The sequence below is a fragment of the Ranitomeya variabilis genome, chromosome 2 (assembly GCF_051348905.1).
Source record: "Ranitomeya variabilis isolate aRanVar5 chromosome 2, aRanVar5.hap1, whole genome shotgun sequence".
Taxonomy (NCBI): domain Eukaryota; kingdom Metazoa; phylum Chordata; class Amphibia; order Anura; family Dendrobatidae; genus Ranitomeya; species Ranitomeya variabilis.
In genome coordinates this window covers 174,877,143-174,890,383 of record NC_135233.1, presented here as the reverse complement: position 1 = coordinate 174,890,383, position 13,241 = coordinate 174,877,143, and the positions used below count along the sequence as shown (strand labels likewise).

Here is a 13,241-nt window from a genome sequence, read left to right as displayed (position 1 = left end):
TCCAGTATTGGTTAACGGTGCTTCGGGAGTTCCATGACTCGACTCTTAGTGGACATCCTGGAATCTTGGCTGCGCGTAAAGCCATCACTAGACTGTTTTGGTGGCCTTCGTTGGTTTCTAACATGATTGGGTTTGTGTCTTCCTGTGAAACTTGTGCTCACGCTAAAACCTCCCGTAACTGGCCGGCTGCCACTGCCAATTCCAGGTAGACCGTGGACTCATCTGTCCATGGACTTTATCACTGATCTTCCCCCCTCTAATGGCAAAACCGTGATCTGGGTAGTTGTTGATAGGTTCAGTAAGCAGGAGCATTTTGTACCTTTGGTGGGCCTCCCTAATGCTGAGACTCTATCAAAACTATTCATTGAGCATGTGGTCCAATTGCATGGTGTGCCTGTCAGTGTGGTGTCTGATAGAGGGGGCGCAATTTGTGGCAAAATTCTGGATAGCCTTTTGTAAAAGGCTGGGTATCAGTCTGTCCTTTTCATCGGCCTACCATCCCGAGACCAATGGTCAGACTGAAAGGACTAATCAGTCTTTGGAGCAGATATTGTGATGTCTTGCTACATCCAGACAGGATGATTGGTGCTCTGCGTTACCCATTGTGGAATTTGCTTTCAATAATCATGTCAATCAGTCCGCTGGTACTTCCCTGTTCTTCTGCAACTATGGGTTTCACCCTCACTTTGGTGAGTTTTCCCAGCTGGATTCGGGGTGTCCAGGGGATGATTCGTTCTTTCTGTGGTTGGGGGAGATCTGGAGGGAGGTTCAGAGAAACATTCGGGAGGCTCAGGGCAAGTATAAATTTTTTGTCGATAAACGGCATTCTGTGTGGCCGGCTTACCAGCTGGGGGATAAGGTATGGTTATCCACTAAGAATATTAGATTGAGGATTCCCTCTGCTAAGTTGGGTCCCAAGTTTATTGGCCATTATGAAATTTTGGAGGTGGTTAATCCTGTGGCCTTCCATCTGCGCTTGCCTCAGTCATTGCGGATCCCCAATGTATTCCATAAGGTGCTTCTGAAGCCGTTGGTGCCTTCCTCAAGTGAGTCTCCCGCGCACCCGCCGCCTGTTGTGGTAGATGGCCAGACCGAGTATGAGGTGGAATGGGTGGTGGATTCTCATATGCTTTGCCATTCACTGCAGTACTTGGTCCATTGGAAAGGTTACCGTACTGAGGACTGGTCGTGGGTGCCGGTGTGTTCGGTCCATGCAGATCGGCTGGTCCGAGCCTTTCAGGCTCGTTATCCAGGGAAACCTGGGGGTCCGGTGGCTCCCCATTGAGAGGGGGTACTGTCATGATCCAGTCATGATCCTGGGGGGACTGTCATGATCCAGTCATGATCCAGTCCTGAGTTTGTTTTCAGCTGCCATGTCTCTGGACTGGTCATGCGGGAGTTAATCCCCTCTGCCTCGCTTTGAATCTGGCTGGGCTAATTCAGTCCTCTGCAGCCTGTGGGCCAGTGTCAGCTATAGTTCAGGCACTCCAGGTTGAGCCTGATGACCTGTATACTTGTATTAGTGATCCTTGTGCCTCTGACTGCCTGTACTCGTGTATGACTCGATCTGATCTCAGGACTTCACCCCTTGTTTCCCATCTCTGATACCACGCTCCCCAACTTGCTTCGATTCTGGCTAATACCCAGACTTCGTCTTACATCTCACGTTTTGGTTACCACGTTCCTGGTAGGCTCTGATATCTTGCTTGTCCCTGACTATTCTTCTGACTGTCCCTGTGTACTGCGCTGACCTCTCTGTGTATGACCTTGGCTTGTCTGACTCCTCTTTCATTACCTATGGCACCTGTGCTGCTGTTCAGTTTTGCTACGCTGTGTACAACCTCTCTTCCCTCACCAGCACCCCCTGGTGGAGGTTGCACTATACTGCAATGCAGCAGCACATTACATTGTCCCCTAAAAAAACCCAGAAAATAATTAAAAAAAATACTCACCTTATGCCCATTCCATTGAAGCCCTTTGAAGCCCTTGTCCCCTGTAAAAAAGAAAAATTATAAACAACCATATCCCTCTCCTGTCCGAACTGAAGATGTCCCAAGTCGTAAGCAATGTCTGCGATATGTGGTTTACAACCTGGACGGTGCCATTATGCGACCATCTAGGCTGAATACCAAGGAAGAATTAGGTGCTGCAAGTGCAGCATCAGTGACTAGTAGTGAGGTTATCAAGGTTACTGCAGGTCAATGAGGCTGCGTTCCCACACTTCACTGTGAGCCAAGGCGATTAACTGCGGTGATATCAATGAGATCACCATGAGAACCGTGAGAATTCCCTTGGGAATGTAGCCTCAGTGACCTGCGGTAACCTTAATGACATCACCGCCACTCAATGAGGCCGAGCACTTCATTCTCCCGTAGTTTATAGACTGGACGGTCGCATAATGGCACCATTCAGGTTGCAAACCAGATATCACAGAGTTGGATTATGGCATGGGACAGTATTGCTAACATTCACTTCAAAGAGGGGAAGGATATGGGTGTTTATTATTTTTGTTATTTTTATAGGGGACAATGGCTTTATTGGATTAGTCATAAGGGGAGTATAATGGTTGTTCATTATTTTCTGTCTTTTACCAGGGGGGTAAGGGCTTCAATGGAATAGGCATAAGGTGAATATAACTTTGTTTTCTTGTTTTTAAATAAATGTGTAAAACACTTTGTTGAATATTATTTCAAATAAAGGATTTTATTCTTGCTGTGTATTTATTTACTAACTTACTAGGGGGGGTTAATGGGGGCATATTATAGACCCCTATCCCTTACTAACCCCTGGGCTTGACAATACAAAGGTGACATCAACCCCAACCCTATTACACCTCTTGCCACATCTCAGGGCAAGTGAGAAGAGTGAGGCTAAGTGCCAGATTTGGTATATCTTATTGTTGCTCCATTTCTCGGGTAGCCTGCAGAGGATGGGTGCAATATCTCTGACCCCTTCCCAGGCTATTAATATCGACCCAGAGCTGTCTGTTTAGCCTTTACTGGTTTTAATTTATAGGGAGACCTTGCTATGCATCGGGCCCCAGACGAGTGCTCTCACACAGATAAATCAGGAATGCTCAGCCAAGTTAATTGTGTTTGTATGAGGGAGTCTGGAGAAATAGCTGTCAAACCAACCTATCTAATGTCAATGGGACCTTTATAGAGAACATGCAATTTTTGCTTATCTATACTGTTATGTTTACTATCTACACTCACCGGCCACTTTATTAGGTACACCATGCTAGTAACGGGTTGGACCCCCTTTTGCCTTCAGAACTGCCTCAATTCTTCGTGGCATAGATTCAACAAGGTGCTGGAAGCATTCCTCAGAGATTTTGGTCCATATTGACATGATGGCATCACATAGTTGCCGCAGATTTGTCGGCTGCACATCCCAAAGATGCTCCATACAAGGCAGGATGGATCCATGCTTTCATGTTGTTTACGCCAAATTCTGACCCTACCATCCGAATGTCGCAGCAGAAATCGAGACTCATCAGACCAAGCAACGTTTTTCCAATCTTCTACTGTCCAATTTCGATGAGCTTGTACAAATTGTAGCCTCAGTTTCCTGTTCTTAGCTGAAAGGAGTGGTACCCGGTGTGGTCTTCTGCTGCTGTAGCCCATCTGCCTCAAAGTTCGACGCACTGTGCGTTCAGAGATGCTCTTAGGCCTACCTTGGTTGTAACGGGTGGCGATTTAAGTCACTGTTGCCTTTCTATCAGCTCGAACCAGTCTGCCCATTCTCCTCTGACCTCTGGCATCAACAAGGCATTTCCGCCCACAGAACTGCCGCTCACTGGATTTTTTTTCTTTTTCGGACCATTCTCTGTAAACCCTAGAGATGATTGTTGTTCGTGAAAATCCCAGTAGATCAGCAGTTTCTGAAATACTCAGACCAGCCCTTCTGGCACCAACAACCATGCCACGTTCAAAGGCACTCAAATCACCTTTCTTCCCCATACTGATGCTCGGTTTGAACTGCAGGAGATTGTCTTGACCATGTCTACATGCCTAAATGCACTGAGTTGCCGCCATGTGATTGGCTGATTAGAAATTAAGTGTTAACAAGAAGTTGGACAGGTGTACCTAATAAAGTGGCCGGTGAGTGTATATTCTTATCAATACTATAGCTATCTATACTTATCTATTTATACTATTCAATAGTGTTGAGCATTCCGATGCTGCAAGTATCGGGTATCGGCCGATACTTGCTGTATCGGAATTCCGATACCGGGATTCCGATACTCTTGTGGTATCGGGTATCGGGTATCGCAACAACATTAATGTTAAAATGTGTAAAAGAGAGAATTAAAATAAAAAATATCGCTATACTCACCTCTCCGACGCAGCCGGGACTTCAGCGAGGGAACCGGCAGCGTTGTTTGTTTAAAATTCGCGCTATTACTTGGTTACGTGAATTCCCGGCTTGTGATTGGTCAGGTCGGCCACGTTGCCGGGACGCTGACCAATCACAGCAAGCCGTGACGAAATTACGTCACGGCTTGCTGTGATTGGTCCGCGTCCCGGCAATATGGCCGCCCTGACCAATCACAAGCCGTGACGTCACGGGAGGCTGGACACGCGCCCATTTTAAAATGAGCGCGTCCAGCCTCCCGGCTTGTGATTGGTTGACCGCGGCGCAACCAATCACAAGCCGTGACGTCACGGGAGGCTGGACACGCGCCCATTTTAAAATGAGCGCGTCCAGCCTCCCGGCTTGTGATTGGTTGACCGCGGCGCAACCAATCACAAGCCGTGACGTCACGGGAGGCTGGACACGCGCCCATTTTAAAATGAGCGCGTGTCCAGCCTCCCGTGACGTCACGGCTTGTGATTGGTCAGGGCGGCCATATTGCCGGGACGCGGACCAATCACAGCAAGCCGTGACGTAATTTCGTCACGGCTTGCTGTGATTGGTCCGCGTCCCGGCAACATGGCCGACCTGACCAATCACAAGCCGGGAATTCACGTAACCAAGTAATAGCGCGAATTTTAAACAAACAACGCTGCCGGTTCCCTCGCTGAGGTCCCGGCTGCGTCGGACAGGTGAGTATAGCGATATTTTTTATTTTAATTCTTTCTTTTACACATTTATATGGTTCCCAGGGCCTGAAGGAGAGTTTCCTCTCCTTCAGACCCTGGGAACCATCAGGAATACCGTCCGATACCTGAGTCCCATTGACTTGTATTGGTATCGGGTATCGGTATCGGATTGGATCCGATACTTTGCCGGTATCGGCCGATACTTTCCGATACCGATACTTTCAAGTATCGGACGGTATCGCTCAACACTACTATTCAATGATTATGAACATTGAGGTAATTTTGTACTTTTTTGCATGACTTTGTATATTTTAATTTACCTACCTTAAGCTGGTGATAAATCATTAAAACATTTCTTATTTTACAGCACTTTATGGAGTATTATTTGATGACCACAAAGAAGCTGGCTTTGCCAATTATCGTCTATGGGAGTCTTTAGGATTTGTGATAGCATATGGATACAGCACTTTTTTATGTGTGTCAGTAAAATTATACATTTTGATTGCTGTGCTGGTACTTGGAATGGTACTTTATGGATGTGTAGAATATAATGAATGTAAAAAATCGTCTGGCAAAATGGTTAAACAAGAATCAGATGAATCCATGAATAAACAGACTGCAATGTAGCATTTGGTGTAATGTTACTAGAATATTGAAGGTTCCTCATAACTAATTGGATATGTTCAGTAAAGCTGAGTGGGTAAATACTTGTATTATTAGAATGAGTATTTGAGCAAGAACATTTCAAATATTATTGATATAATTATGCAAGTTCTGGAATTTGATAGTTTTTAGTTCCTTGAGCAAATAAGTGAATATGCATTACATACAGTTACGTCCATATATATTTGGACAGAGACAACATTTTTCTAATTTTGGTTATGGACATTACCGCAATGAATTTTAAACAAAACAATTCAGATGCAGTTGAAGTTCAGACTTTCAGCTTTCATTTGAGGGTATCCACATTAAAATTGGATGAAGGTTTTAGGAGTTTCAGCTCCTTAACATGTTAGGAGTGGCAAAATTTACAGTTTGGTACAACCTGAGAAAGAAAGAAAGCACTGGTGAACTCATCAATGCAAAAAGACCTGGGCGCCCACGGAAGACAACAGTGGTGGATGATCGCAGAATAATCTCCATGGTGAAGAGAAACCCCTTCACAACAGCCAACCAAGTGAACAACACTCTCCAGGAGGTCGGCATATCAATATCCAAATCTACCATAAAGAGAAGACTGTATGAAAGTAAATACAGAGGGTTCACTGCACGGTGCAAGCCACTCATAAGCATCAAGAATAAAAAGGCTAGACTGGACTTTGCTAAAAAACATCTAAAAAAGCCAGCACAGTTCTGGAAGAACATTCTTTGGACAGATGAAACCAAGATCAACCTCTACCAGAATGATGGAAAGAGAAAAGTATGGCAAAGGCGTGGTACAGCTCATGATCCAAAGCATACCACATCACCTGTAAAATACGGCGGAGGCAGTGTGATGGCTTGGGCATGCATGGCTGCCAGTGGCACTGGGTCACTAGTGTTTATTGATGATGTGACACAGGACAGAAGCAGCCGAATGAATTCTGAGTAGTGTTGAGCATTCCGATACCGCAAGTATCGGGTATCGGCCGATACTTGCGGGTATCGGAATTCCGATACTGACATCCGATACTTTTGTGATATTGGGAATCGGGATCGGGATTAATAGCAATGTGTAAAATAAAGAATTAAAATAAAAAATATTGCTATACTCACCTCTCCGACGCAGCCTGCACCTCACCGAGGGAACCGGCAGCCTTCTTTGCTTAAAATGCGCGCGTTTACTGCCTTCCGTGACGTCACGGCTTTTGATTGGTCGCGTGCCGCCCATGTGATGGCGACGCGACCAATCACAACAAGCTGTGACGTAATTTCAGGTCCTGAATGCCTAATTCTAGGCATTCAGGATTTGAAAATTACGTCACGGCTTCTGATTGGTCGTGTGCCGCCCATGTGACCGCGACGCGACCAATCACAACAAGCCGTGACGTAATTTCAGGTCCTGAATGCCTAATTCTAGGCATTCAGGATTTGAAAATTACGTCACGGCTTGTGATTGGTCGCGTGCCGCCCATGTGACCGCAACGCGACCAATCACAAGCCGTGACGTAATTTTCAAATCCTGAATGCCTAGAATTAGGCATTCAGGACCTGAAATTATGTCACGGCTTGTTGTGATTGGTCGCGTCGCGGTCACATGGGCGGCACGCAACCAATCACAAGCCGTGACGTAATTTTCAAATCCTGAATGCCTAGAATTAGGCATTCAGGACCTGAAATTACGTCACGGCTTGTTGTGATTGGTCGCGTCACCGTCACATGGGCGGCACGCGACCAATCAGAAGCCGTGACGTCACGGAAGGCAGTAAACGCGCGCATTTTAAGCAAAGAAGGCTGCCGGTTCCCTCGGTAAGGTGCAGGCTGCGTCGGAGAGGTGAGTATAGCAATATTTTTTATTTTAATTCTTTATTTTACACAATAATATGTATCCCAGGGCCTGAAGGAGAGTTTCCTCTCCTTCAGACCCTGGGAACCATCAGGGATACCGTCCGATACTTGAGTCCCATTGACTTGTATTGCTATCGGGTATCGGTATCGGATTAGATCCGATACTTTGCCAGTATCAGCCGATACTTTCCGATACCGATACTTTCAAGTATCGGACGGTATCGCTCAACACTAATTCTGAGGTATTCAGAGCCATACTGTGTGCTCATATCCAGCCAAATGCAGCCAAACTGATTGGTTGTCGTTTCATACTACAGATGGACAATGACCCAAAACATAAAGCCAAAGCAACCCAGGAGTTTATTAAAGCAGAAAGTGGAATATTCTTGAATGGCCAAGTCAGACACCTGATCTCAACCCAATTGAGCATGCATTTCACTTGTTAAAGACTAAACTTCAGAAAGAAAGGCCCACAAACAAACAGCAACTGAAAACCACCGCAGTGAAGGCCTGGCAGAGCATCAAAAAGGAGGAAACACAGCGTCTGGTGATGTCCATGAGTTCAAGACTTCAGGCAGTCATTGCCAACAAAGGGTTTTCAACCAAGTACTAAAAATGAACATTTTATTTAAAATTATTGAATCTGTCCAATTACTTTTGGTCCCTTTTAAAACAGGGTGGCAGATGTTAAGGAGCTGAAACTCCTAAACCCTTCATCCAATTTTAATGTGGATACCCTCAAATGAAAGCTGAAAGTCTGAACTTCAACTGCATCTGAATTGTTTTGTTTTAAATTCATTGTGGTAATGTATATAACCAAAATTAGAAAAATTTTGTCTCTGTCCAAATATATATGGACCTAACTGTAAGAATACCCCAACCAACAATCTTATCTCACATTATATAAAACCCTTCCTGTAAATTGAGTTTGGATTGACAAAGGTACTGTACATATCATTATAAAATACACAAATTTATGTTTATATGATTATTACACATTTGTCTTAATTCCAACTATTCAGTGTTAATAAAGAATAATGTTTTTAATAATGTAAATAAAGGCATTTTGTTAAATTTAGTGTTATACCTTATTTTAGAGTAAAAGCAGCATATCTATCATATACTGACTTTAGTTAGCTTATTTGTGAAAGTTTGTTAATTTGAATATTCTTTATTGGCGCTAATAGTTAAACAAAAAAAGAAAAGGGGGATAGAGCTGACCAGTCAAGCATCTTATTTACTAGGAAATCTGGAGTTATGATCCCTTGTCCCATGGATAGAAGCTCCTGGATACAGGAGCAACAGTTGTATATTAAAATAAAAAAGATAAAATTCCAGAAGCCTGTGTAAAAAATGTAAATCCTTTATTTAGTGATAAATAGAAACACAAAAAAGCCATATGCAGCAGTCATATTCAGAGCCTGTCGAACCCTTGAGCCTGTATTTTGTGGTCGGTTTCTCTGTCCACTGAGACACATCAGTCACACATTTTCTCTGGGTGTTTAGGTTCTATTATTCTGGTGGTAGCCTATTTAGCATAACACAGTTGTTTTCATTGTTCGGCCCTATCACCTTTCTGTGCCCCTTCTGGCATTTCCTTCTAGTGCTAGTTTCTTTTGAATGTTCAGCCATTCTGCTATAGCATAAAGTCAGTTAGTGAAATTCTAGCTAGTGTTAATGTCCTTGCTGTTTCTGTTCTTTGCTTTGCACCTTCCTTATCCATCTTTTTATGAAGTAGGCAGCATATAATCTAACATTATGTACTCTGTACTTTATTTAGAACTAGCTGAAGAGCCCGGCGTTGCCTGGGCATAGTAAATATCTGTGGTTAGTTATAGCACCTCAATTCTCTTATTTTCCCATCACGCCTCTCATTTTCCCCCTCAGATCTCTCATTTTCTCCCTTACACCTCTCATTTTCCCCCTCACTCCTCTTATTTTCCCCCTCACTCCTCTCATTCCCCCCTTACTCCTCTCATTCTCCCCTTACTCCTCCCATTTCCCCCTAACACTTGTCATTTCGACCTCACATCTGTCATTTTCCGATCACTCCACTATTTTCCCTCACTCCTCTCATTTTGCACTCACACCTTTTCATTTTCACCTCACACCCCTCATTTTCACCTCACACCTCTCATTTTCCCCTCAGTATATACATGTTTGTCATCTCCCTTATATATAGTATACACCTGTATGTCATCTCCTGTATATAGTATATACAGTTGTGGCCAAAAGTATTGACACCCCTGCAATTCTGTCAGATAATACTCAGTTTCTTCCTGAAAATGATTGCAAACACAAATTCTTTGTTATTATTTTCATTTAATTTGTCTTAAATGAAAAAACACAAAAAGAATTGTCATAAAGCCAAATTGGATATAATTCCACACCAAACATAAAAAAGGGGGTGGACAAAAGTATTGGCACTGTTCGAAAAATCATGTGATGCTTCTCTAATTTGTGTAATTAACAGCACCTGCAACTTACCTGTGGCACCTAACAGGTGTTGGCAATAACTAAATCACACTTGCAGCCAGTTGACATGGATTAAAGTTGACTCAACCGCTGTCCTGTGTCCTTGTGTGTACTACATTGAGCATGGAGAAAACAAAGAAGACCAAATAACTGTCTGAGGACCTGAGAAACCAAATTGTGAGGAAGCATGAGCAATCTCAAGGCTACAAGTCCATCTCCAAAGACCTGAATGTTCCTGTGTCTACCGTGCACAGTGTCATCAAGAAGTTTAAAGCCCATGGCACTGTGGCTAACCTCCCTAGATGTGGACAGAAAAGAAAAATTGACAAGAGATTTCAACGCAAGATTGTGCGGATGTTGGATAAAGAACCTCAACTAACATCCAAACAAGTTCAAGCTGCCCTGCAGTCCGAGGGTACAACAGTGTCAACCTGTACTATCAGTCGGCGTCTGAATAAAAAGGGACTGTATGGTAGGAGACCCAGGAAGACCCCACTTCTTACCACGAGACATAAAAAAGCCAGGCTGGAGTTTGCCAAAACTTACCTGAAAAAGCCTAAAATGTTTTGGAAGAATGTTCTCTGGTCAGTTAAGACAAAAGTAGAGCTTTTTAGGCAAAGGCATCAACATAGAGTTTACAGGAGAAAAAAAAGAGGCATTCAAAGAAAAGAACACGGTCCCTACAGTCAAACATGGCGGAGGTTCCCTGATGTTTTGGGGTTGCTTTGCTGCCTCTGGCACTGGACTGCTTGACCGTGTGCATGGCATTATGAAGTCTGAAGACTGCCAACAAATTTTGCAGCATAATGTAGGGCCCAGTGTGAGAAACCTGGGTCTCCCTCAGAGGTCATGGGTCTTCCAGCAGGACAATGACCCAAAACACACTTCAAAAAGCACTAGAAAATGGTTTGAGAGAAAGCACTGGAGACTTCTAAGGTGGCCAGCAATGAGTCCAGACCTGAATCCCATAGAACACCTATGGAGAGATCTAAAAATGGCAGTTTGGACAAGGCACCCTTCAAATATCAGGGACCTGGAGCAGTTTGCCAAAGAAGAATGGTCTAAAATTCCAGCAGAGCATTTTAAGAAACTCATTGATGGTTACCGGAAGCAGTTGGCCGCAGTTATTTTGGCTAAAGGTTGTGCAACCAAGTATTAGGCTAAGGGTGCCAATAATTTTGTCTGGACCATTTTTGGAGTTTTGTGTGAAATGATCAATGTTTTGCTTTTTGCTTCATTCTCTTTTGTGTTTTTTCATTTAAGACAAATTAAATGAAGATAATAATACCAAAGAATTTGTGTTTGCAATCATTTTCAGGAAGAAACTGAATATTATCTGACATAATTGCAGGGGTGTCAGTACTTTTGGCCACAACTGTACTACGTGGCTGTGGTATATATTACTTGGCTGGGCAATATACTACATTGCTGTGCTCTATACTACATGGCCTGTGTTATATACTGCATGGGCAGTGTTATATACTGCATCTCTGTGCTATATACTACGTGGCTGTGCTATATACTACGTGGCTGTGCAATATATTACGTGGCTGGGCAATATACTACGTGGCTGGGCAATATACTATGTGTCTGTGCTATATACTACGTGGCTGTGCTATATACTATGTGTCTGTGCTATATACTACGTGGCTGGGCAATATACTATGTTATCCTTCCTTGCCTCCAAACGTAGCATCACTCTCCCCTAGAGGAAAGCAATACCACTGCGACGACCAGGACCCTGGGGCGCCGCAGAAGCATTATCCGCTATCCAACCAACAACCGTTTCACACTGCTTTAGCTTCAATAGTGGTGTGCTGTGATCCCCTAGAAACTGGGACAGGAAGGTCGAGCGAGAAGATGTGGGTCTTTGTTGTGGCCCAATTTCAGCTTGGCCATGGCCTCGTCCTCTGCATGCGCCATCAGCATCACGTCCACTTCCCCGTCCCTTGCCCCTTGCCTTGCCCATTTTAAATGGACTACTGAACTATTTCAAAAGTTCAACACAAATATATTCATTTGGAGAAAAATTATATCTGATCAGTATACCTGCAAAGCTAAGATTTTTCCACCACAGAAACACCAGGCTGCAGCCACAGATAAAAGATGGTATAATTAGTTTTTCTTTTGTATGTGAAATTTAGAAAAAAATAAAAAATGAGTAGAAGAAGGCTGGCACGCAGAACTACTGTATGCTACGTATGCCTGTGAAACTATGATTTTTCCACCACGAATACACCAGGCCTCAGCCTGACATAACAGACTGTATTAATTATTTTTGGGTTTTTAGTGTTTAAAAAAATATATATATTGTTAGATTTGCACATTCTTCGATTACAATAACCTGGCTGTAGTCTGCAGCGTGACCAAGCAAATAAATTTTGAAATAAGGGGGCTATGGATTGCTTTAGAATAAAAGGAGCAGGTATAAGTTGAAAAAAAAAATTACACAGAAAACTGCAGCTAGGTATATAGTAAATAAGCAGCAGCAGCAGACAGTAATGGAGCTTCTGGAGGTATGCAGTGAGAGCTATGTACTCACATACAGTGCCTGCAGGCCTTACACTGATGTTTATATGTGCACATAGACTCCCCTGCCTAACTAGCGCTGCAATCTCTGGACCCCCGAATTAGCCCTAAAAAGGACTCTTGGCTTCTCAGGAGTTGTGGACTGAACAGTTGCAGACCTACACTAATTATTATCCGGGAAAGAGAAAAAGAAAACTATCCGCACTGCTGCTGAATTGTGACCCTCTATTCCTGTGCCATTCACTGCTGCTGATGCTTGTAATGCCTCAAAAGAGTCGGGAGATTCGGGTGCAACACCAGCAGTCACATACAAAGTTCAATTGAAAAGAAAAAAAGGTATGCACTCACCAATCCCAGTGAAAGCAATCCTTTATTGGGACATGTGCAGTTTCAGACAGGGCTGCTGTTAATTCTTTTAACCCTCAAGAACTGGCTATATGGCAAGGCATGTTTGGTATAGTCGGGATGTGCACTATTGTAATGCAATAACGAATTAGCAGAAGTTGGCTTCCGAAAAACTTCAGTGTGAACAACGCCTTCACGTATCTCCAATTTAACATCCAAAAAATCTAAACTTACAGTGTGCGATAGCGTGCCCTTGCGGTTTCTTTTATATAGGCAAAACTATCCGCCTTCTCTTTGTACCAATAAGGGAGCACTTTAGTTTGATCCGTACAGGTAAGGGTGTCCCCCGCCTTATAAACC

The 13,241-nt window shown here is 43.6% G+C and overlaps 1 protein-coding gene across 2 annotated transcripts in view; it reads left to right on the top strand.

The window, feature by feature from the left end:
- UNC93A (unc-93 homolog A) overlaps positions 1-6,754 on the top strand; it is a 331,492-nt gene extending 324,738 nt beyond the window's left edge. The window contains exon 8 of one of the 2 annotated variants that reach the window (XM_077283221.1): positions 5,413-6,754. In XM_077283221.1, the coding sequence (XP_077139336.1) occupies positions 5,413-5,672 (260 nt within the window). In that variant the 3' untranslated portion in view covers positions 5,673-6,754. The remainder of the gene's footprint in view (positions 1-5,412) is intronic. The other variant, XM_077283222.1, reaches the window with a different exon arrangement.
- Positions 6,755-13,241: the final 6,487 nt, after the last annotated feature.